The 24,484-nt window shown below is 35.9% G+C and overlaps 1 protein-coding gene across 3 annotated transcripts; it reads left to right on the forward strand.

The window, feature by feature from the left end:
- The first annotated feature begins 1,632 nt into the window (after nucleotides 1-1,632).
- LOC128028773 (microtubule-associated serine/threonine-protein kinase 3) lies at nucleotides 1,633-24,480 on the forward strand. 3 transcript variants are annotated; one of them, XM_052616104.1, is made up of 26 exons: nucleotides 1,633-2,502; nucleotides 4,443-4,519; nucleotides 4,768-4,837; nucleotides 5,902-5,977; nucleotides 7,167-7,318; nucleotides 8,472-8,547; nucleotides 8,731-8,940; nucleotides 10,878-10,979; nucleotides 11,267-11,399; nucleotides 11,524-11,588; nucleotides 12,364-12,449; nucleotides 12,992-13,200; nucleotides 13,335-13,473; nucleotides 13,562-13,694; nucleotides 14,576-14,741; nucleotides 15,000-15,101; nucleotides 15,454-15,576; nucleotides 15,660-15,763; nucleotides 15,880-16,055; nucleotides 18,108-18,226; nucleotides 18,329-18,526; nucleotides 18,783-19,009; nucleotides 19,666-19,788; nucleotides 19,872-20,008; nucleotides 20,092-20,270; nucleotides 21,759-24,480. In XM_052616104.1, the coding sequence occupies exons 1-26, from the start codon at nucleotides 2,420-2,422 to the stop codon at nucleotides 22,556-22,558; spliced, it is 4,065 nt and encodes a 1,354-aa protein (XP_052472064.1). In that variant the 5' UTR covers nucleotides 1,633-2,419; the 3' UTR covers nucleotides 22,559-24,480. The 3 variants fall into 3 exon arrangements, with proteins under 3 accessions (XP_052472064.1, XP_052472074.1, XP_052472079.1); XM_052616114.1 differs by having other exon boundaries at nucleotides 1,959-2,502; nucleotides 18,332-18,526; XM_052616119.1 differs by lacking the exons at nucleotides 1,633-2,502; nucleotides 4,443-4,519; nucleotides 4,768-4,837; ... (2 more) ...; nucleotides 8,472-8,547; nucleotides 8,731-8,940 and adding exons at nucleotides 10,459-10,576; nucleotides 10,674-10,763.
- The last annotated feature ends 4 nt before the right edge of the window (nucleotides 24,481-24,484 follow it).

Below are 24,484 nucleotides of genomic sequence, written 5' to 3' on the forward strand. Positions count from 1 at the left end.
ATGAGAAAATGGGCCACATGTCAGGTCTAACCTGTTACACAGAGGTAAACCTGAATTTCTGTCTCTTGCTGCTGCATCATCCACAACTGCATGTGCGCAAGTCTGTGATTGTGCAAAACAGAACAGGTTATTGGTCAGACATAGCACTTACGTCTTAGAGGTTTATTAGAGTTTTACACTTATCATTTCGTAAAACCAGTATTATATCTGTTGACAGAATGGATTTATTTATGTATTTATTTATTTTTTATGAAGCTTAAGTTAACTTAAGTTCAGTGCACTTCTGGGCTTTACTTCAGCAAAAACCAAGAACTGTGAAATAAATAAAGATATATTGTTGCTTTTTTATAAAACACATCTTTCAGAAAGAGTAGCTTATTTCTTAATAATAATAATAATAAAAAAAACATCCTTGAGGAAATGTTAGGCACAGAACGAGTCAAGACTAAACAACACAACCTTTGTTATTGGTCATCTGCAAGACATGGAAATGGTTTTGCTTTTGGGTTGAGCATTTTTTGTAACAGAGCTGAAGAAGCAATGAATGACATATATGTATGACTCCATATAAGCACGTATGCTTTTGTACTATGCATATATGGCATTCCTTTAGGAGTTTTAAGATTATACACTCCAGCCCCCCAACTAATGAAGTTTTGATTTGGCCTCATAATTTCTGATTAATCTTTCAGATGTCCATCCAAATATTCAGTGGCCTGAGCCCACTGAGAGTGATTCTCCAGCCAAAAAGGGACAATGAGACATTGAAAAGCTTCAGTTTTCAGGATTGGCTAGGAACTTGGCAACTACCAAGGAATTCTGTGAGGTTATAGCATATAATTTGATTATATTAATTATGAATTAGGACCTTAAAGCTTTATAAACATTAAATCAAGAGTCAGTATTAAAACTGGATCCAGAAATACAAAATCAAACTTGGTTCTCCCTCAGTATTGAGCTTTATGGGACTGGAAGATTTGTTTCTGGTTCAGAACTCCTGTAGCTTTTAAATAATTGAAAGGCACTGTCACAAAGATAAGAAATGTAGTCTTTAAAATTCAATGTTTGACTGTGTTAGATCATGGCCTAATTGCCCCAGCTTATTTGATTCTCTTCAAATTCAAAGCTCCTCCTACTCATGCTTTTTAATTTCATGCAATATTAAATGCAATATTTGTGGTTCCATTAAAACACTTGGTAGACGCTCTTATAAAACATAACCCAGGCCATTTGTGTTCATAGGCCTAAGTGTATTAGGTATGTTATGGCTGACTTCAGTTATTTCAATTAACCCAGTCTTTATTACTTTCCAGAAGGAACTGAGCCTTCCACGCAGAGTAAATATGTGAGTATGCTTCTTTCTCATGTATAATATTTTGTCATTTTTAGCTTTCGTTTAGGTTATTTTGTGTTCATATACTTTCATTCATTTCTTACACTTTTGACAATTCTAGGATTTATGTTGAACTAATATAAAAAAATCAAAAAGTATTTTTATTCATTTAAAAAGTATGCATGCAAAGCAAATGAAATTCACGTTTGCACAACTAATATATTTGATATCATAATTAAAGAAGGTTATATCAAAACATCATAAAAAAGATTTGTCTGAAAAAAAAAACTGTAGTAACAGGTCATGATCGAGTTATTTATTTATTTATTTGTTTACAACATCCTAATTTTTACGTTCAATTTTTATTGTTAATATGAAATGTTTTCATCGATCGGTAATCTATTTATTTGATTTTTATCAGATGTATTTAATATTAGGCTAATATTTACACCCACACAGTATTCATTGGCATTGGGGCATTAATTAATTTACCATATCACACGCTTATATAAATATTAGTCTTAAGGCCACGTCAGAGGACTGTTTCTGAAAGTTTGGGACTTTTGGCATTGTCCTCAACACTAACATATTCCACGCGCTTACCTGTATGGGACACTGTTTGCACGCTAGGTTACAGGAGGCGGGTTTAGTTTAGTAGTTGCCCGGCACAGTGACCCCTTCTTTCAGTCAGACTCTATGACAACTTCCTGTACTCAGAGCACAACCGCCTTTCTTTTATTGTTGCCCTAAACTTGTAATCGTCACAGTTGGGTTTGCTGTACCTTTGAGCGCGAGAGTTGCATCCGTTTGGATGTGACAGGGCTTGAGTATAACCAGACGATGGCATTTTCCAAACCTTTGTGGCAGTGTGTTATTTGTGAGAAAATAACGCAATGATGGCATCACGCTGCTGTAACGTTTCTTAAGGCGCTTTCTGTCGATTCCCCGTACTGCTTGCAATCGAGTCTGTCGACATGGAGTTCGCCTGGGAATTACATTAAACTCCACTGATGTTCCTCGTGCCAATGCTGCGGTGGATCAGGATCTGTTAACTGCGGGGACAACGACGACGAGCACACCGACATCATGTCTGATCGGAATTACTGGACGGTGTGTCCGAGTTATAAAAGTCAGTTCGTTTCAGGAGGTTTAGTCAAACGACCCAAGAGGTAACGACGAGTTTAATCATGTTACTCTATATGTTCCGTGTTGACTGATTATTAATCGTAAAGGTTGGTCCGCCAAACTTACTGTAACATTAACTTGGAAAAATCCCACAGGCGCAACCGCGAGAAATGTGCTTGATCAACTAGATCGGTCTTTGAAAATCCCATATAACTCCTATGATAGTAGAAAAGATCTGCTTAAACTTTCTCGATCTCGTTGTGGACAACCTCCACTGTTTTTCCACCCAGCCCGGTTTTGTTCCGATAGTAAACGTGGCCCTTGTTCAGAGCGTCTGCGGCTCATTGTCCTGTTGGCGGCGGATGATCATATTCTGTTGTCTACTCTTTACATAATGTTTATATACAGCTTAACTGTCTGTATGGTGGGTCCGTTTTGAAGTCTTTGTCAACAAAGTTTAGTTACTGTGTTCTATAGCAGGTTTATCTGTAGTCAAAAGTTAGGGAATTGAGGTCAGTCAAGTTTTATGTGTGTTTATTATTTATATATATATATATATATATATATATATATATATATATATATATATATATATATATATATATATATATCATCATATATATATATATATCATCATATATATATATATATATCATCATATATATATATCATCATATATATATATATATATATATATATATATATATATATATATATATCATCATATATATATATATATATATATATCATCATATATATATATATATATATATATATCATCATATATATATATATATATATATCATCATATATATATATATATATATATATATATATATATCATCATATATATATATATATATATATATATCATCATATATATATATATATATATATATATCATCATATATATATATTTATATATATATATATCATCATATATATATATTTATATCATCATATATATATATATATATATATATATATATATATATATATATATATATATATATATATATATCTCATCATATATATAAAATCAGCCTAAGCTGGTTGGTGGTTTAAGGTGGCCAGCTAAAGAAGTTGCCTAAAACCAGCCTGCTGCCCAACGCTGGACGACCAGCCAACCAGCTTAAGCTGGTTTTAGATGTTGTTTTTTTTCCAGCAGGGATGTATTAAATGATTTTTAAGAAAAAGCATTTTAAAAGCATCTACATGTTGAATGCAGAATTTGCTAATAAAAAAAAGTTTTACATATTACGTAATAAACAGTGCACTAAATGTGTGCAATAAAATGTATCACATTAAAAGTATGAGATTGTAGAAAATGATCAGTTTTGTAGAAAAAGTTGTTTTATTTTGCATAGAGAGGGTCGCCCCTTTGTGTGTGCTGCCATGTTGATGTCACATGACCAGTCTTGTTATGCATTTGAGTAGGCAACTATTTATACTAATAGCATGTTTACTTCTTAAAACTATCAATGACGATCTGCAGTTTCCATACGCTGAGTAAGAAGAAGTGTTGTGAATGCACGAAGGTCAAGATGCCTCCGCTCAACTGCGATTGAAAAACATAGAAGAAATAGAATGATACAAAACCTTAATGCATCCAGGCCAATAGGTGTCAGTATAAAGCCCCAAACTACTGGTACTATGGTAATTTTAGGGTGAATAAGAGCCAGATAAACAAAACCTTACTGAGTTTACCTTTAAATTCAAAGCCTTTAAAACCAATGGTAACTTAACTATTCTGCAATCTAATAAATGAACAGAGGCCGGTTCAAAGAAACCGAAGACATTCAATGTTGATTGAGTTACTCCAGGTTTAACTAAATGTTTTTGTAAACCCAAATGTTTAGGTTGTGTTCCAGTACCAAAGGCATTAACAGACCATTCCTATAGATGGCTTTCATGATAACGAAAATTGTGAAATTGGAATTTTTTTTTTTTCCCTTTAACAAGAATAAGTGTTTTGTTTCCACAGTAATCGGAACAAGAGGAAGAGTTTGGCTCCCTCACCTACTCTATCAAGACCGCTCTCACCCCTTCCTTTGCCATCTGGTAGCTATAATTACAGATTTTTACTTCTCTCTCAATTATGATAATGATGTTTGATTTACACTGTGCTTGATGATAAACACCGGGTAGCATAACCTGCTTATACATTCAGCCCACTGTTTGGAAATGCCACTGCCAGTAACACTCTGTCAGCAAAGACTGCCTGGCAATACAGAGCCACTTTGACATCCAATAACTCTGTAAATCAACCATAATGTGCATGTCGATCATAGAAGGTGTGTTTTCTACAGGCAGCAGTCCGCTGGACAGTCCCAGAAATGTCTCCAGCAGTCCTTCGCTCAATTTTCCGTTCATACGGAGGTAATACACATTAGTCATTTGTGTTATATCTTATATCTGCCCTTTCATAATGGTGGTATAAAAGCGAGGAATGAGTGGAAAGGTTTCTGCGTTTGCTGCAGCTGCCCTCAAGGCTGCTTGTAATGATGAGACCCTATCAGCTTTCTTGAACAGCTTAATGAAGATGGAATGAGTTTTTTTGGTTGTGTGTTTAATGTGCCCTGAAAGCATGCATCTATTTGTAAATTGATAATATGAATTGGTAAAGGTCATTTAAGTTCTTGAAAGAAGTGAAGTTTGTTAACGTTTTGATATTTTATTTACCTTTTCTATCATTAGTTATTAGTCTATTTTTTTAGTCTATTTTAAACGCATACAAACTTTTAAATCATGTAAATCTATCTGATATATCGACTATCATACAAAAGGGGTTTAGGGGTCTTTAAAAAAATAAATAAATTAATAATACTTTTAATTGCAATAAAGTCATTTATAATGTAATAAAAAATAATAGATTTCCATTTCAAAGAAATGCTGTTGTTACGAACTTTCTCTTCATCAAAGGATCCTCAAAATATATCAGTTTCCACAAAAATATTAAGCAGATAACCTTTTCATGCAATATTAAATGCAATATTTGTGGTTATATTAACTGATAACCTTGATGATAATAAGAAAAGTTTCTTGAGCAGCAGATCAACATATTAGAATGATTTCTGAAGGATCATGTGACTCTGAAGACTGGAGGAATGATGCTGAAAATTTAGTTTTAAAATATATTAGAATAAAGAGCAGTTATTTAATTTTTTTTTCTTTATTATTTCCCCATATTTCAGTATTTAATGTATTTTGATCAAATAAATGCAGCCTTGATGAACATAAGATAATAAAAAAAAAAGATATAATAATCCTGTGACCCCAAACTTTTGATGGTACTAGGTTTTCAGTTTTTCATTCATGGCTGATTCAAATTTTTTTTTTTGTAGTTTTACAAAAATTACCTGCATTTTGATGGTTTGGGTAACTATCTGAATAGAGATCATGTCCTCACTGTCATGTCTTCTTATATCTCTGCCCAATTTTAGACCAGACACGCGAAGGTGGTCTGTAGCATCGGTCTCCTCTGGATATGGAACCAATCCACCCAGTTCTGCTGTTTCAGTGAGTGGGCCCATTTCAGTTATTCTGCAAAGACCCTTTTTGCTTTCCTTTTCTTGAGCCATCAGTCCGGTTCATCTGCAGTGTTTATCTTTATTATCAAACAATGCAATCAGAGTTTAAATCATCATATATTGACTGTGTTATTTGTAGATTGTTTGATTTAGCTTTTGGAGTGCACGCTAAGAGCAGTACTAGTGCAGCTAGTCGAAAAGAGTAACAAGTATACAGCATGCTAAATTTCTTTATTAATAGTGATGCACTTTACAGTGTTGATATATTTAGGGTCTGAATTGTAGAGAAGTGGTGAATTCCATTCCTAAAAAAAAGTCATAAAAATAAATAACATAAAAAATCATGGAAAAGGATGGGGATTTTTGATAATGAATATACATTTTTTGATGATAAGTTCTGCTCTAAGTGATTTAATGATTTTATTGCTCTATAAAATTATGATAAAATCATAATTGGTAACCTTTATCCCCTTTTAAATATATTTATTAATTTTATGTACATAATCTGAACTGATTAAACCCTGTTCTGGCCATTAAAATAGCCTTGGAGGTCATAGAATTCTACTGGTCATGCCATTTGTTATTTAACCTGTAGTTATTTAACTACAGGGTTGACCATTGTGGGTAATTCTCACTAGTGGAAATTGATTAATTTCACTGATTTATTTTCAAGGAAATCCTAAAAAAAAATAAAAAATGAGCCCCTTTCTCTGTCTTGAAATGATACATGGCCATTCATTGCTCATGCGATGAGGTCAGCCTTGTTTAACAATGTCCTATTGAGCCAGTGTCAGTGGAGACTTTATTCAGAGGGAATAAAGTCTCTGGTTTCTCTGGTTTCCTCCTCCCAGCACTGGTCCTGTCATGTGCCCTTCTGCTCATTCTCCTTTCCCGAGATTGTCAGTCTTAAATTACCATCTATACCACAGACGAGAATGGAAAGTGTCCCGTCCTGTAGTTGTCTTGCATAATTGCACACCGTAATAAGCAGCTTTAGACTGTCAGATGCTCACCACTTGTGTTTCATGCAATCTGAGCACACCTGCCCCGCCTTGCTATGCAGACTATTGCTAAACAACTGTTGTTAAATTTTTACACATCCATAATACTATTTAAATGTGATTTGTTGTCTTAATCTGGCTGTGTTTCTCTGTCTCCTGCTCTTTCTTCTGCACTAGTCTTCCTCCTCACAGGAGCTCCTGCACCAGCTGCCCTCCCATCCCACCCCAGACGACCTCCATCGCCTCTTCAAGCATTTCAGGAGCTCAGAGAGTGTGGCAGATGAGGATGGACAGCCCTCACATTTCCGTCCTCGCTCACGGAGTCTTAGGTCTCTTGTTTGATGTAGAGAAAAACAACAAGCTTTAGAAAACTTAAGCTAATATGTGAAGTGCAGCATTTTCATAGAGATATTGCAATTCAGATAGCTGCTGAAGTATGTTTGCTGGCATAGAAAATGTGAAATTTCAATTGTAACTCTTGAATTTCTTTATACCAAGTGAATAAGAATGAAAGAAAAAAATGTAGAAAGAAACTCACTTACTTGCTCTTATACAGTGATGGGAAAAAGTTTGCAAAAACCATATTTTAATTAGCTAATGCTTAACAATCCACTCTGCTTGACATTTGGCATGGCTAATCTATACAGATTTAATGTTCTAAACAATGATTAATTTTAAACTGTAAAAAATTATACTGCTTTAGTGAGTTTACTTGGATAAATATTTATCTTTCATTTCTTCACCTTTATGCTTTTCCAAAAAAAAGGAACACAAAAATGGGAATTTTGGAAGACCGTTTTTCATGTAATTACAATGAATGGGAATTGAAGATTTAAAAAGGAAGCAAAAAATGTAAAAAAAATTGTGGTCCTTTTCCTCACACAAAGTTATCAGAAGGTCTCCAGAGACTTCAAATATACTGCACAATATTGTTATTTTAGTATTATTTATATACTTTTGTTTTATATATATATTTATTTATTTCTGCTTTTTTTATAATTGTTTTTTAATTATTAGTGCTTTTAAATATTTATATTTAGCTTTATTTTTATTTCCAATAAGAAAAGTTGCCAAGACAGCATCATTTATATTTTTACGTTTATACTTAATATTTATGTTTTATTTCAGATTTATTTCAGTCACTGAAACCATTTTTTTTTAAGGTTTATTAAAAATAAATATAACAACACTGCTGCCCAAGTCATACTGAGAGCTCTTCTAATTTTTTCATGGTGCCTTTGTGTCCTTTTTTAAGCCAAAAAGCTTCAGTCCCCATTCAGTGTAATTGTATGAAAAAAGCAACCAAGACCTTCACAGTTCTTTTGTGTTTGTCAGAAGTCAGTCAGTCATGGACAGGGTTTGTAATGAAATGTGGGGGAGTAAATTTTCATTCTGAAGTAAATTATTCCTTTTAATGTTATTTGTTTGCATGAAATCAGAAAAGTAGATTGATTGTAACTGGAGTATTGTTTTGTTTTGTAGCCCTGGGCGGACATGTGGCTCTTTTGATAACGAGATCGTGATGATGAATCACGTCTACAAAGAACGGTTCCCAAAGGTAATTGAGCTCTGACATTTAAATGTAGTTTTTCATCATGGATGTGGATGCCACGTCATGTCATCACATGTTGTTTACTTTGTTTAAATAGTGGCTGTGGGAAAATTGATGGCTGCTTGGTCCAAACAAAACAAACGACAATGGTCACCTACGTATTCTCACAGTGTTTTATCACTCTTGCAGGCTACAGCTCAGATGGAGGGGCGTTTGCTGGCAGTGATTGCAGACTACTCCCCGGACAGCGCTCCTCCTCTTGCTGATGGAGTGCTGGGCTTCATTCAACACCAGCTGTTCGAGCTCGTCCGAGACTGTCTGGAGAAGTCCAGAAAGGGGCTCATCACATCTTGCTACTTTGTGGAACTTCAGGAAAAATTAGAAAACTTCCTACATGAGGTAGAAACATATTCCATACCTGTATTGAATTGACAAATTACAGATTATGTATTGTAACATGGACATTTGCATATGATTCTAAATGATTCATTTACTTGGATTCAGTTTGCAAAGAATTCATGTCAAGAAACCAGAAGTTAAAAAATTCTAAAACGGTTTAATGAAAATATATTAAAGCAGTGTAGTACCCCGCTGTTCAAATCTTCACTGTTGGCAAGATTAAGCCTTTTTTTTTTTTTTTTTAAGAAATTAGTAATTTTATTCAACAAAATCACATTAAATTGACCCAAAGTGAATGTAAAGACTTTGGGTCAATATATATATATTTATATATATATATATATATATATATATATATATATATATATATATATATATATATATATATATATATATATATATATATATATATATATATATATATATAAAAGTTCCATGTCAAATAATTGCAGTTAAGTTGAACTTTCTATTCAAGAACAGTTTTTACTAAAAATATAAAGCAACTTTTTTCAACAGTTATAAGAAATGTTTCTTGAGCACCAAATCAGCATATTAGAATGATTTCTGAAGGATCGTGTGAAACATGTAAATTCAGATTTGCCATCACATGAATAAATTTTCTTTTAAAATATATTTAAATTAAACGCATTTCTTTAAGTTGTAATAATATTGCACAATATTAACGGGTTTTAATAATGATAAATTTAAAATCACACATATTTCACACATGCTGTTGGAGTTTGACTTGGGTTAATTGTGCGAAATAATGATTCTTGAGAGTTTATTACATTTATTGAACGTATCCAGCCAAAAGCAAAGAAAAGTTTTGTCTTCTTTGGTCAACGTTATTATTTGATCAGTATTAGCTACATAATTCAGCATGTCTTGTGTGTTAAGCTTGGGACACAGAGCATGTGCACAAGTCGTATGTCTTCAAAAGTAGCTTCCTTTCTATGCTAGTTTCGACATAGTACATTTGACATCGGACATCCCTTGGTTGCAACATCACGACCGTGCTGTAGTTGATGATGGGTGTTTTAATGCTCTCTTTCCAACTCTCAGCTGAATCACTTATACTGCCACAACCCATCTTTTTTATAAAAGCATTATTACTGAATGATTACTGGCTTATGGCTCCAGATGTAAGGCCCCTGAAGCCCTGAGTAATTTTTTTAGTAAGCACCATTCTTGTCATATTCCCTCAGAAAATGACATTCAGGAAACTGCTGTATTGAAACACTACGGGATCTTCGATTGATGAAAACATGCATCTATGATGTAAACTGCTGTCATGTGAAGTTTTTCTGGAAAGAGGCTGAAGAGAGAGCAGCAGTAATGAACACTCGTCTGATGTGTTTGTGTGCTCAGGCAGTCATGTTAACACTGGAGGGAAGGATGGTTACTGAGGGCAAGTGAGAGACTGTGTTGTCTCCCTGAGGAGCTTTTGCTCCATGCTTCTGAAGTCATGAATTGCAAAATTAAGGAAGTGGTTGATCAAATTAAGAAAGAGGAAACAGGTTTTGGTGCAACAAATTCCATTTATCTTTCTAGGGTGCTTGCTGATGGCAGGTTTTGGTTTGTTCAATGGAAAAGAGTCGCATGAAAATTCTTCTTACTTTCAAATGCTGACATACAGGTTTGGAATGACATGAGGGTGAATTGATAATGACAAATATGTAATTGTTGGGTGAACTATTGCTTTTAAATGACTTGTTTGTCTTAAATGTCATTAGGAGCTTGAGAGGTTTTTATGGTCTTGCTTCTGTCACAGCGAACCGGGTCACTTATTTCTGCAACTTTTACCATTTGAGATCTGACTCATGGTAATATCTACTAAACTTTATGCAAAAAAGAAGGTTGTTTTGTTTTGTGCTCGTAAAGTTTATTTGCATTGGCAAATGACAGGGGTTTTCTTTGTTTTGTTTTTTCAACCACAGGCATATGAGCGCTCTGAGAGTGAGGAAGTGACTGTTATTGCTAAACTCGTCAAGAAGATTCTCATCATTATTTCCAGACCAGCAAGACTACTGGAATGTCTGGTAAAAACATTGTGATTCTGTATTAGGAAGAAATGATATTTGTCACCTTTAACTTCAGAGGGCTACAGCTTTAATAATGTCTGCTTACTGGATACTGATAAGGCAAATTCAAATAAAATCTCAGCAGAATGGTGAGGGTTTAAATTGAATTGAATTCCCAGCAGAGTTCCATAGAATTTGAAAACCAACTGTTACCTATTAATGTTCCTTTTGTAATGAATTACTGTGCGAAGACTCAATCAAATGCCATTTATGTAAAGACATAACATGTTTCTATTAACCATCAGGAGTTTGACCCTGAAGAGTTTTATCAGCGTCTTGAAGTTGCAGAAGACCATGCAAAAGTTGACCAGGGCATCAAGACTGACATCCCCCGATACATCATCAGCCAACTGGGTCTCACTCGAGACCCCCTGAAAGGTATAATTATGATTTATCTAGCACCCACCCTTAAATTATACATTTTTGTCTATGTTGTAAAGGGTTATTAAATCTTAGCCTTAGGCAAACTAGTGATTGATTTTCCTCTTGTCTTTGGGTTCAGACATGGTGCAGCTTGAGCACAACAACTCGGGCAGCCCAAGCAGAGAACTGGATGACACTGCAGAGGTAAGAGAATAAATCAAGGCTTGACAGAATCTTAAAAGGGTGGCTTCTCCACCCCGCTGGAGGTCTCATACTTCTCTTTCCAGGAGTTTCAAGCTCTAGATCTCTTTCCCAGCCTAGGTGCAAACGGTTTCAGTTTAAATAATTTTGTATAGCTGTAAAATGAAATTGTCTACTGTATATTATTATTAGTGTTCCTTTAGCTCAAGTGGTAGAGCATTGTGTTAGCAAGCAAGCAAGCGCAAGGTTGGGGGTTCGATTCCCCGGGAACACATGATAGGTAAAAATTGATAGCCTGAATGCACTGTAAGTTGCTTTGGATAAAAGTGTCTGCTAAATGCATAAATTTAATTTAATTTTTAATTTTTTACCGTAATATCGGTACAAATTCAACCCATATGTATGTAGTAAACTTAAATATTACTTAAATATATTTTTTATTTTTAATATTTACTTACTTTGCTAAAGACTGCTATCAAAACAACTACAGATTCTGATACTCTGGCACTTTAAATTGAGATTGGATGCGTGACATTAAAAATCTGATAAGATACCGTTCACAAGTTAGGACATAAGAAAGAAAAGTCTCTAGTGCTCATCAAGGATATTTGATCAAAAATGAAATAGCCTTGATTTAAAAAAAACTGCATTGCATAAAAAAAAAAATAAAAAAAAATCTTACAGACCCAAAACCTTTGAATGGTAGTGTACATGCATATATATGTTTAGGTTGGCTTTTTTACCTTGTGACTTATGAAATTCATATTTTGTGTCCTAGACTCGTCCTGGAAACACAACACCTCGAAGAAAACCTCTGGAAAGAGATTTTGAGACTATAAAGCTCATCAGCAATGGGGCTTATGGGTGAGCTCACACTTAATTGCTTTTTACTTTAAAAAAAAGAATAGACTGTTTTATAATCACTTGAATTTAGGTCACCAGTTGAGGAAAGGCTGGAATACACTAACATAACCGTCATCTAGAGTTTTGCCTCAGCTGCATTCTGGAGAGGCCGACGCTAGTCGAGGAAAGACAGAGCAAGTCTGCAGATTTTGAACAGTTAGAAAATGACGTTGTTTATGATGGGCAAAGACACCCAGTTTTTGGCTCCAGACGATGATACCATCCAGTCAGAAGATATCAAACATGGTTGATATTTTGAGAAGAAATTTTTTTTTTTAATTTGTTTTGTGTCTCTTAGTGCATGTTTCTGTTTGTTGTGTTTGCAAAGACTTAGAAGTCCGATTGTGTCAATTAGTATATGATTCCCAGATTCTCTCTCTAAAAATTTAGAAAGCCAACAAGCGTCTGATTTGAAAAATGTTTAGATTTTAAAAGTTGTGTGGTGGACTCCAGACTTGAGAATATCAATCTGCTTTGATCCTGATTTGTGCGTTGACTCACAGGGCCGTGTACCTAGTAAGGCATCGCGGGACGCGGCAGCGGTTTGCCATGAAGAAGATCAACCGGCAGAACTTGATCCTGAGGAACCAGATCCAGCAGGTGTTTGTGGAACGAGACATCCTGACGTTTGCAGAGAACCCTTTTGTGGTCAGCATGTTCTGTTCCTTTGAGACACGACGGCACCTCTGCATGGTCATGGAGTATGTGGAGGGTGAGTCAGAGGAGTGATGTGTTGTTACAGATATGTTCCTTGATCTCATTTTATGACACACACATGCATCATTTCTCATGTATACAGTCGTGAGTCTGCAGATGTAATGTTTAAATATTAAATTGTGTTTGCAGGTGGAGACTGTGCAAATTTGCTGAAGAATATGGGTCCCCTGCCGGTGGACATGACCAGGATGTACTTTGCAGAGACTGTACTGGCACTAGAGTATCTTCATAATTATGGCATTGTGCACAGGGATCTCAAACCTGATAAGTAAGAGCACCTGGATGTAATCCTGCAGTTATGCATGACTCCACATCTAGTAAATAGTGCATTCACTGTGCTTGTTCCCTGTCTTCAGCTTGCTTATTACATCAATGGGGCACATTAAACTGACTGACTTCGGTTTGTCTAAAATCGGTTTAATGAATATGACCACAAACCTGTATGAAGAACATATGGAGAAAGACACACGGGAGTTCACTGATAAACAGGTCAGTCTGCCTGTACATTCAGCACACCAAATACTTTCACACTAAAGGTCTAGTTTTGTCTTCATTTATTCATATAATTTCTACCACACATTTTGTTTATTTTCTTTTTTTCTTCCATATAAAACAAAAAGGCAATGTTAGGCAACATGTCAGAGCAGCATACTATTTTATTATTATTATTATTATTTATATACTTTTTTTTTTTTTTTTTTTTTTTACTGGCAATTTCCTAACAGGGCAAAACAACAACATAAATTGACATGTAAGAGTTACACAGAAACAAATATCTTTGTGCAAATGATGATTTATGTATTTGTTCATATTTTACCGCCAAATTCCATGATGAAAGGAAATGTGATTTGAAATGAGATTTGGTTAATGTGAATGGTTTGCTCAAGATTTGAGCAAATAATGATCTAAATTAAGTATGTATATTATTTTAATTTTATTACTACAAAGTTCCAGAAAGGACAAAATGGCAAAAAAATTTAGAAACCATATTATAGCTTTGTGTGTGAAATGGACTTTGTTGAAATATTTAATTAACAGCTGTCAGTATTGTCTTTTATTCACTAATATTGTAACAATGCAATAATGTAATATTGAGCAAATAATGTGTTACATTTAGTTATGTTTTTCCACACAGGGTATATATGGCCTCAGAAAAGTTCAAACTAAGGTTTTCTTTTCTTTTTTTTTTACTTGTATGGTGCCAGTAAAAATTACCATTCCCTTTTTTTGTATGGTAAAAGGATGCTCTGTTATTCTGACATATTTTGTTTTTCACTGAAGAAAGGAAATACAGAGGTGAAGGAACATGAGGGTTAGTAAATCATGACAACAATTCCCCTTTTGGGTGAACTTTTCCTCCTGTTTTCTAGGTCTGTGGTACTCCAGAGTACATTGCACCTGAGGTGATCCTGAGGCAAGGTTATGGGAAGCCTGTGGATTGGTGGGCCATGGGCATTATCCTGTATGAGTTCCTGGTGGGCTGTGTGCCTTTCTTTGGAGACACGCCAGAAGAGCTCTTCGGCCAGGTGGTCAGTGGTAAGGATGAAGTGGGTTTTGAGAATTCAGTCATGATTGAAATGATTTCTTCCTACTGGATGATAAAACGAGTGGAAAAGGTTCCCATTGCCCTACATCGCAGAAGAGACCTGAGATGTATCTAAGCATCAGAATATCATAGAGTTTGGAGTGGGCTCTTTTGATATGATCTGCTTTCAGTGCTCTACCTGTAATGTAAAATTCTGCTTTATGCTATTAATGTTGTGTGCATGTGTCTGCATCCCTCTCACTCCGTAGATGAAATTGAGTGGCCAGAGGGTGATGATGCATTAACTCTTGAATCTCAAGACCTCATCACAAAACTGCTGAGACAGAGTCCCAAAGAGCGCTTGGGAGCTGGTGGGTGTTTTACCTGTTTAGTTTTAATTTAGTATTATGTATATGCTATTATATTTATTATACAAATTTTTTATTTTCTTGAATCTTTTATGGTTTTTATTTTACAATCAGCTTAGGTTTTGGTAATTTTTAGATCTAAATAAATACTTAATTTTTTTGTATTTTTTTTCAGTTTTAGTAATTTTTGTACTTTAAAAAGCTTAAATGAAAACTAGAAATGTTGCCATTGCAACTAATTTTGTTTCATAACAGTTTTTAATCAACAACAACAACACTGCTATTTAAGGAACTTAAAATCAATAAATTCACCACAATGTAGTCGGTATTGAATCATGTGTGATATGACCTACAGGAGGGACAGCAGAGGTCAAACATCACATCTTCTTCCATGGCCTGGACTGGAGTGGACTGTTAAGGCAGAAAGCAGAGTTCATTCCACAGCTTGAAACTGAAGAAGACACAAGCTTCTTTGACAGTAGGTGGCTCCCTTTCTATTTTATGACTTTTTCTGAATCATAAATGTGATGCAACTGAACCTTCTGTTAATCTGCTGTCCAGCACGTTCTGACCGTTACCACCACTCTGAGGAGGACGATGAGACAAACGATGATGAATCTTATCAGGAGATCAAGTTCTCTTCCTGCTCGCACCGCTTCAGCCAGGTGAAAGAGAAGAATGTGCACAATGTTATCTTGTAGAGATGCCAGTCACTCAGACAGACTGAGGCATTTAACACAGTAAAGAGCAGGTCATGACTTGTTTTTGTCATGTGAATCAGGTGTACAGTAGCTCCGAGCAGCTGGCTTCTCCCTCCAACTTGAGCCTGTCCTCCTCGGAGCGCAGCTGCAGCGAGGAGAAGGAGGACCGGTGGGATGGTCATTCAATGCTTTCTCCAGTAGAAACCCCCAAACAGCTTCCATCTAGCAACAGGAAGCAGGATTCCCACAGGGGCGGGTCAGTAAAGAAAAGTACTACTAACACACTACATAACATTTCTGCAGCATATACCTGGATGAGCTTGCAAAGAATGATGTAATACAAAAAAATATGATGAACTCTACTTCAGGTTAATTTATCACATTGGAGTTATAAGATCAAAAAAAATATTGTTTTAAAATTGATTAGCTCTTGTGGTGATCAATGCTGCTATTGTCAACTAAAGCAATTTTTTATACAGTGTTTATACAGCAATCTGTCACTCACTTCACATCAAAGAGCGTCAAAACGGTGTTACTTGTTTAAATTTCCAGAAAAATAGGACGTAATTTGAAAGATTAGACTGTTTCTGATGAAGGTCCACTCGTGCAGTGGTTAAAACTAGGCTGTAAGGCCCGTACCGAAAATATTTACAGAAAACCCCTAATATATATAATGAATCTAAATGTGTCCAAAGGGTGTTCAAATAATTTATAATATGATATATATAGGGTGGCCATATGCACCGTTCATACTGGACACATCCCAGCCAGGATTTTAATAATGCCTAGAATATCCAGGTTTTGACTTTGCACTTTGCGGGTTGATCGTTCTGTAACATTCATGAAATGCTTTCGAAATGCTTTCTTGTGTTTTTTCGTTCGTTTGACTTGAAGCATTGTGGTGCACTTAGTTTTTTTTCAGCGACGCTTCAAGTCAATCGAACGAACAAGCACGTGCACATATTTGCATCGCTTTGATCGTTCCCTCTAGATCTCGCCTTCTCACACGCAGCCCCACGATTGGTCGATTATGTACAATACCTGCATGTTATTGGTCAAACTGCTCTGGATGTTTTGGCAATATTAAAATCCTGGCCGGGACGTGTCCTGTATAAACACATATATGGCCACCCTATATATATATATATATATATATATATATATATATATATATATATATATATATATATATATATATATATATATATATATATATATATATATATATATATATATATATATATTACACAAAAAATAACGCGTTAACTAAGATTAATTAATTACAGAAAAAAAAATTCCCGCATTTTTAATAATTTATTTTTTCACCGCGGAACGTTTCTCACTGGATGAGTTTTGGCGGGACCGATTATACTGGAGCACCAACTAGCGTTCGCACATCACCGCAGCAGCAAATCGAGCCTCAAGTATCACCTAAATGCAAAACATATAGCAGCTAGCGTGGACTTTACACTTTATGTTGAACTATGTATTATTTTGTTGGTGCAACAGTTTATGTTGAACTCTTTATTGTTTTGGCCAAGGTTGTTGAGAGTTGGACTTAGTATGTTATGGCCTCTGAAGCAACAGAGAGATGTCAGTGTTTCCAATGTTCTGAATGTAATTGACAGTATTGTGTTTTACTTTAAAAAAAAAAAAACACTTTACAGAAGGTTCCAGCACCTATAAGCTTCCTGAATTTCTGAAATGTACTATTTCTAAATTGTTTCTAAATATGCTGTTGCTACACTTCATGGCAAAAAAAATTGCACTGGTCTGGCTAGATTTGGTTGAACAAAAATAAACAATATTTTGCTGCTTAAGCTTATGTATTCAGTCATTATTCAATGGTATACTATAAATCCATGTGAAAAAAATTACTTCTCACTGTTCTCAGGTCAAATATTTATATGCGATTAAAATGCGATTAATTTCGATTAATTAATTACAAATCCTCTAATTAATTAGATTAATTGTTTTAATCGAGTCCCAGCCCTAATATATATATATATATATATATATATATATATATATATATATATATATATATAGCGTATATATATATATATATATATATATATATATATATATATATATATAGCGTATATATATATATATATATATATATATATATATATATATATATATATATATATATATATATATATATATATATATATATATATATATATATAGCATATATATATATATATGTGTGTGTGTGTATGTATATGTAAGTGTGTGTGTGTTTGTTGGTCTATATGTCATTTTCAAAATGTTGCCTGAAGTCTATTTTTATCTTTTCATGCAGTCAGAGGCCGAGAGCATCCTCCAGTTCATCTCAGCCTGAGAGGGGCACTAGTCCTTTAATTCTGAACAGCACTCAGAGCCTTGAGGCCATGCCACGCTTTGCTTTTCCTGAGGATGAGGGTAACCTTTTTATTCAGATTTGATTTGAATATTAGGTGAAATTTAAGGGCGACTTGTGCTCATTCTCAAATGGAGTTTTCTTCTATTTTTGTTTCTTTTCAGAAGGTCTGGTATCAAATCTCCGGCGAATTCGTCTGCGCAGCAACTCCACTGGAACAAGACCTACTCATCGCAGGGACCACAAGGGTTCGCACCGCCTCGGACTTCATCAGGAGAGCCCAGAGAAGCCACGCTCACCATTTACATGCAAACTCCCAAAGTCTGCATCCGTGTCTGGCCTTTCCCTCATGGTCACAGCAGGTACAGTTCAAGTAGACGATGCACCCACATGTGATGCCTTCTCACTGAAGGCAACTGAAATTCATGTGGCTACAACAATAAACAAGTGAAGCAGGTGGTTTCAAGAGAACAATGAACAGTCGAGTGGAACAGAGAGCTTATTGAGGAAGTTTAAAGCGAAACCTGACTTGACGTCCACATATTTAATACCAATATGTGGATATTGCAGCAATTATGAGGCATTTCTCTTATATATGATTGTGTATTATCGTCATAGATGACATCCCTGGTGGGCTCCAGACAAGCCCCATGTCTTCACACTCCCTCTCATCCAACCCTTCATCTCGGGACTCTTCCCCCAACCGAGAGCTCTCTCTCAGCGCAAGAAGTCTTCGTCCTCCTGTGGTCATCCACAGCTCTGGGAGGAAGTATGGCTTTGCGCTCCGTGCCATTCGGGTCTACATGGGTGATACTGATGTCTACACAGTGCACCACATGGTCTGGGTAGGTATTATGGATGCAGTGTAAATCATTCCACTTTATTGCATGGTCATCTAGGGATGCACCATAAATACATTTTCGGTTTTGATATGCCAGTATCTATTTTGTTGACACAACACGGATAAGCTATAACAGGTGAACATGTCATCTGTGTGGACTGTAGCACTAAGTTTACAATATTCATAGTTTACTATCTTCATTTTCTATTGCATACCATCCGATAATCGCACTAAGCTTTTTGCTGTGAAACTAAGTTTTAGCTTTTAAATTCTGTCAATTTTATAATGAAATTCAAACAATTTGGATTTGATACTCTTAAATGTGGCATGCAAGATTGCCTCCGTTCAAGCAGCACGTGAACCAATCCTGTCTTCTTTTTTCTGGCTAGCTATAGCATGAAACAAACAAAAATGAACATCACAGGTTGAAACACTGATTGAGCGATTATGTCAATAAAATATAAACATGTACCATAAAGCATTTTTTTTTTACCCAAGGAAAGCCATAAATGTAATTGGCCTAATGAAAACTTTCATTTTAGTTTCAGTAAAAAAAATGTTGGTACATCACCATGGTTAATCATACTGAGAACCTAGTGTACAGACATTTTATTGGTTTGACACTTTTAAATGTGTTTTTATGTGTTGCCGTTTATCTAGAGTGTTGAAGATGGCAGTCCTGCGCACGAGGCCGGGCTGAGGGCTGGGGACCTCATCACTCATGTGAATGGAGAGTGTATCCAGGGTCTGGTGCACACGGAAGTAGTGGAGCTCCTGCTGAAGGTGAGATTCTAAAGGCGGCCCGTGCACTTTTTAAAAAAGGACTGGGAATAGATGCTTGATTTCTTGATTTTTTCCATTTGTAGAGTGGCAGTAAAGTGACTCTGCAGACGACTCCTCTTGAGAATACGTCCATTAAAATTGGTCCTGCGAGAAAGACCACCTCAAAGGGGAAGATGGCACGACGTAGCAAAAAGAGCAAAAGGAAAGAGGGTCAAGACAGGTTGGAAATATGTAGTGTCTTCTGGAAAATTTAAGTTAAAACTCATTGAATCCCAAAATGTAATTGAAGCCTAAATTTTCTAGTAAACGGCGAAACCTTTTGAAGAAGCTGCCTAAACACAGTCCAGGGATTCAAAACAGTCGCAGTTTCTCGGCGGGTTTTCAGCACTCTCCGAACGACAGCCTGTCGGACTCTCCAACGCTGAGCCTATCTCCTGGACCCAACACCCCGAGCAGAAGCCCAGTTCCAGACCTGTCATGTGGTACGACTCCGACTCTCTCTCACTGTCAGATATAGTCCTATATGCTTCACTTTGTTATTAGAGATGCCCCCAAATAATAACGCCATGTTGAAGGAAGCTTTAGGTCAAATATGAACTAAATTAAATTTTTAAATTACATTTTTAACCCAAAAGTTTAGTTAGTCTGTATTTGACTCAAAGCATTTTTTAGAGTCGAGTTTGGCAAGATATTTTTATTTCTAAACCAAAATGGCTCAATAATATTTGGAAACCTTTTTTTTCACTGAATGATATAATATGAGGACCCCTGCAGACCCTCATGATGACTGTGTGTCAACATCAATAAGTCTCTCTAAATCCGATTATTTGACCTGTATTATGACAAGGCAATGTTAGTTCAGGTTATAAAATTATTATTTATGAATTAATAATAAATAATTCATGATATTTACTTATAAACTTTTCAAAGTACTGTTCAAAGTATAAGGTAAGGCAGAATGTGCTTATTATTAACTTGTTGGTTAAACTTCATCACATTTCACTTTTTTTTCAAACCATATAAAACTTACATTAACAAAGTCTTTTTAAGACAAGTCTTGACACTTGGCGGCCATCTTTGAAATGCATCCAAGTGCAGCTCCTATCTCTTTGAATGGTGAAACATCAAAAAAATTCTCAAACTGTTCATTAAGTTTCTGACCACAACTGTGCCATAAATGTTGTAGCTTTTGCTCAAATCGCATTAAAAAAAAGCGTATTTCTCAGGCTAGGTCAGCCAGTGTGCATACGCAGTCCTAAGAGCACGTCTCAGAGTGCTGACTGTTTCTGACTTTACCGATTGGCTCTTTCATTCAGAAGGCGGGACTTCCTGCGATTCAGTGGCCATATTGAGCATTGCATTTTTTCAACCTCCCGCTCTCTCTGGTGAAGCCAACAAGGAAGTGACTAAAACTGCAATTCATTGACCGGCCACTTAAGGCTGGCTGCAAAAGGGAGTCAGTCCCATAGACTCCCCATGTTAAAATGGCCAACTTTACACCAGAAAAAAAACATATTTACAGCCTGGTTCAAAAAATTATTTTGGTCTATATATAGCGAGTGTAGGTGAATTTTTTTTAATAACTCATCTATTTAAATTATATTAAGCCTTAAAGTTCTGCATAATTAAGGGCGTGGTCACTTGAGTGATAGGTGGATTGCTGCTGCTGTCACCGCTGTCGTGTTAGGTGGGCGTGGCTTCAGCAACCAGCTCCCGCCTTTTTGCCCATTTTCGATTGTCTGAGAAAGTTGCACAATTATTTTTTCTTCATCACGGACACTGTTGTGTGACACTACAGTTCAAAAGGTTTGGGGTTGTTTTTAAAGAAATGTATGCTTTTATTCAGCAGGGACACATGAATTTAATCAATTTGATGCATTCATCTACTGATGAAAAAAAAAAAAAGACTTCCCTATTGATGTTTTTTAATAGTTCATAAGTGATTGGCATTGCTTGTATTCTCTCCACAGATTCAAACTCTCCACAGAGTTCCTCACCCTGCTCAAGCTCTCCGAATTCACCCATTCCTCAAAGTCGACCAAGTTCTCTCCATGTTTTGGGATCCAAGATTGGCCTCCGCTATAGCAAATCTGGCCGCTGCAAGTCCTCCAACAGTATTCCCCCCTCTCCCCTCGCCTGCAATCCCTCCTCACAGCCTCTGTCTCCACAGTGTTCTCCATCTTCCCTCGCTGGAGTTCCTAAAAGCCTGCACTCGTTTCATAATAAGATGATGTCCCCGCCAACCATCGTGAGACAGACCGTGTGTCCCCGAAGTGCAGAATCACCCCGTTCGCCACTGCTTAACAGGGTTCAGTCATCTGAGTGGCCGTCCGGTGCCCAACGTGGAGACAAAAAGGATTTCTCCACTCGAAGACACACTGTGGAAGGTCCCCAGAGTGAAGCTGAGGGACTCGAGTTACAAACTAGTGACATTGCCTCAGGTTTTGTGTGTGTCAATGATCATGCTAGACAAGGGTTGTACCTGGCTGGCCAGCGAGTGAGGGACTCCGGCGGTGCGGTGATGAGGAAGCTAAACTTGTCTGAGAGAAGAGATTCATTTAAAAAGCAGGAAGCTGTTCAGGAGGGCAGCTTTGATGCCTCCGATGACAAGGAGGCCACAACATCTACACCAGTGCCATCTCATCCACGTTTCAGAGCGGTTTGGAGCAGTACAACACCGGTGGAGGGAAGCTCCCAAACTTCAGCGAGGAAGACCGATGAGCTTGGATCTAAGCAAAAAGAACAGAAGAAACCAGAGGATAAGTGTTAGCCTTAGATAAGACCAGAAAACTGTGAGACTCCGATGTACGGGTGCTTCCATTATCATTTAAATCAAAATCAGAGAAAGGAGGGGTTTAGAAAGTCTTTGTTTAGTGTCATTTATTTTTGAGTTAGAAGTCATTTACCTGCCAAACTGTCTTTCAATGGGATCAAAATTCTGCCCTTTTTTTCAGCCTCATGTCGTTGCAAACCTGTGTAACGTACTTTACTGTGGAACATAAAAGATGATGTTTGGAAAAGTGTCTCTGTGTTGTTTTGGACCCCATTGACTCACAGTTTATGGACAAAGTTGTCTTAAAGGGATACTCTACCCCAAAATATATAGTTTTTTGTCATTAATCACTTACTTATTGAAGATATTTTGGATAAAAATTGGGAGGCTTGTGACTGTCCCATAGACTGCAGGGTAAATTTCATTGTCAAGGTCCAAAAAGGTATGAAAGACATCATCAGAATAGTCCATCTGCCATCAATTGTTCAACTGTAAATATTGCGTATTGCTCAGATTCTTCAAAATGAGGACACGGAGGAGACAATTATTCAATTGTTGAATAAAGTCGTTATTTTTGTTTTATTCGCATACAAAAAGTATTCTCATCACTTCATAATGACCTTGACAGTGTAACTTACTTTGCAGTCTATGGGACAGTCTCAAGCTTCACAGTTTTCATCCAAAATATCTTAAATTGTGTTCGGAAGACGAACAAAGCATTATGGGTTTGGAACAACATGGGGGTAAGTGATTAAAGACAAAATGTTCATTTTGGGATGGCGTTTCCCTTCAAGATATCGTTGGCATTTCTGTTCCACCAAAGAAATTCATACAGGTTTGAAACGAGTCGATGTAAGTGTGAGTAAATGATGACAATTTTCATTTTTGGGTTGACTATCCCTTTAAGAATTTGATTTACATGGTAGCACAATGAACTTTTATAGATTTTGAAAGAAATATTTATTACATTTGTTTTATATGTGACGGGAATAGAAAGGTCATACAGTAGGATCGCTTTTTGACAATTTGCACATATATGGTCCTGCTGAGGTTCAATTGCTGTTGGTTTTTCAGTCTCAAATCATAAATATCAGTAATATTCTCATATGAAGTCATATAATGTCTGAGTGGTCAACAAAATGTAGTTATTATATTTTGACTAATATTCATTTTGCAAGAAAAAAAATCTTGCGTTCAGTCCAGTCATACACAATAATATTCCAGCACCTAAATAATGACTTGCAAGAAGCCATTCAGCCAATGTTGACATTGTAGTGTGTCATGTTTACCAGAGCATACTTGTTCTCATTACTTAGAACAAAATGGATTATGATTACTAATTCGGTGAAAACTTTTTACCTCTAATATTTTGGATTTGGTATATGTACTGGCAGTGTTGTACATCTGAAATCATTTGACATATGTAATCTTTAACAATTGGTGTTTTGTATCTGCACTATAGCCTTCTGAAGTGTTGACGTGCTTGTTTGGTTACACAGAAATGATTCAGTTACGAGTAACATGAGCTTTCTACGTCATGGTTTGCTGAAACTGGATTGCTTCCTCATTCATTAATCAAAACTAAAGCGATAGAAGACAAAGTTTAGATACTTGCACTCCCAGTCTGACTTGTCTTTCTCTTATTTTGTACTCCATATTAGTGTTTCACTATATCACATACTAACTTCATTTACTTTTGTGTGGTACTGTAATTTTTTTTTTGAATTTGTGTAGTTGATCTAGTTCTTTACACAGGATTCGGAAAGATCCTAGACTCTTGACTTAATCCACTCATGCTCAACTGTATTTGTAAAGTCTGGATTTAACCATGATAAAATGTGTACATTATTTGCTGATAATTATATTTCGGTGGTTTTAACGACCTCCATGATCACAATACACTACCATTTTAAATAAAACTTT

This window comes from Carassius gibelio, chromosome A2 (genome assembly GCF_023724105.1).
Source record: "Carassius gibelio isolate Cgi1373 ecotype wild population from Czech Republic chromosome A2, carGib1.2-hapl.c, whole genome shotgun sequence".
NCBI classification, from domain to species: Eukaryota; Metazoa; Chordata; class Actinopteri; order Cypriniformes; family Cyprinidae; genus Carassius; species Carassius gibelio.

Bases quoted from the DNA above. Each gene is read 5' to 3' on its own strand.
- LOC128028773 (XM_052616104.1), top strand. From the start codon at position 2,420: ATGTCTGATCGGAATTACTGGACGGTGTGTCCGAGTTATAAAAGTCAG. The intron at 14,742-14,999 runs GTAAGGATGAAG...CTCACTCCGTAG, and splicing joins CTTCGGCCAGGTGGTCAGTG to ATGAAATTGAGTGGCCAGAG. The intron at 16,056-18,107 runs GTCAGTAAAGAA...CTTTTCATGCAG, and splicing joins CAGGATTCCCACAGGGGCGG to TCAGAGGCCGAGAGCATCCT.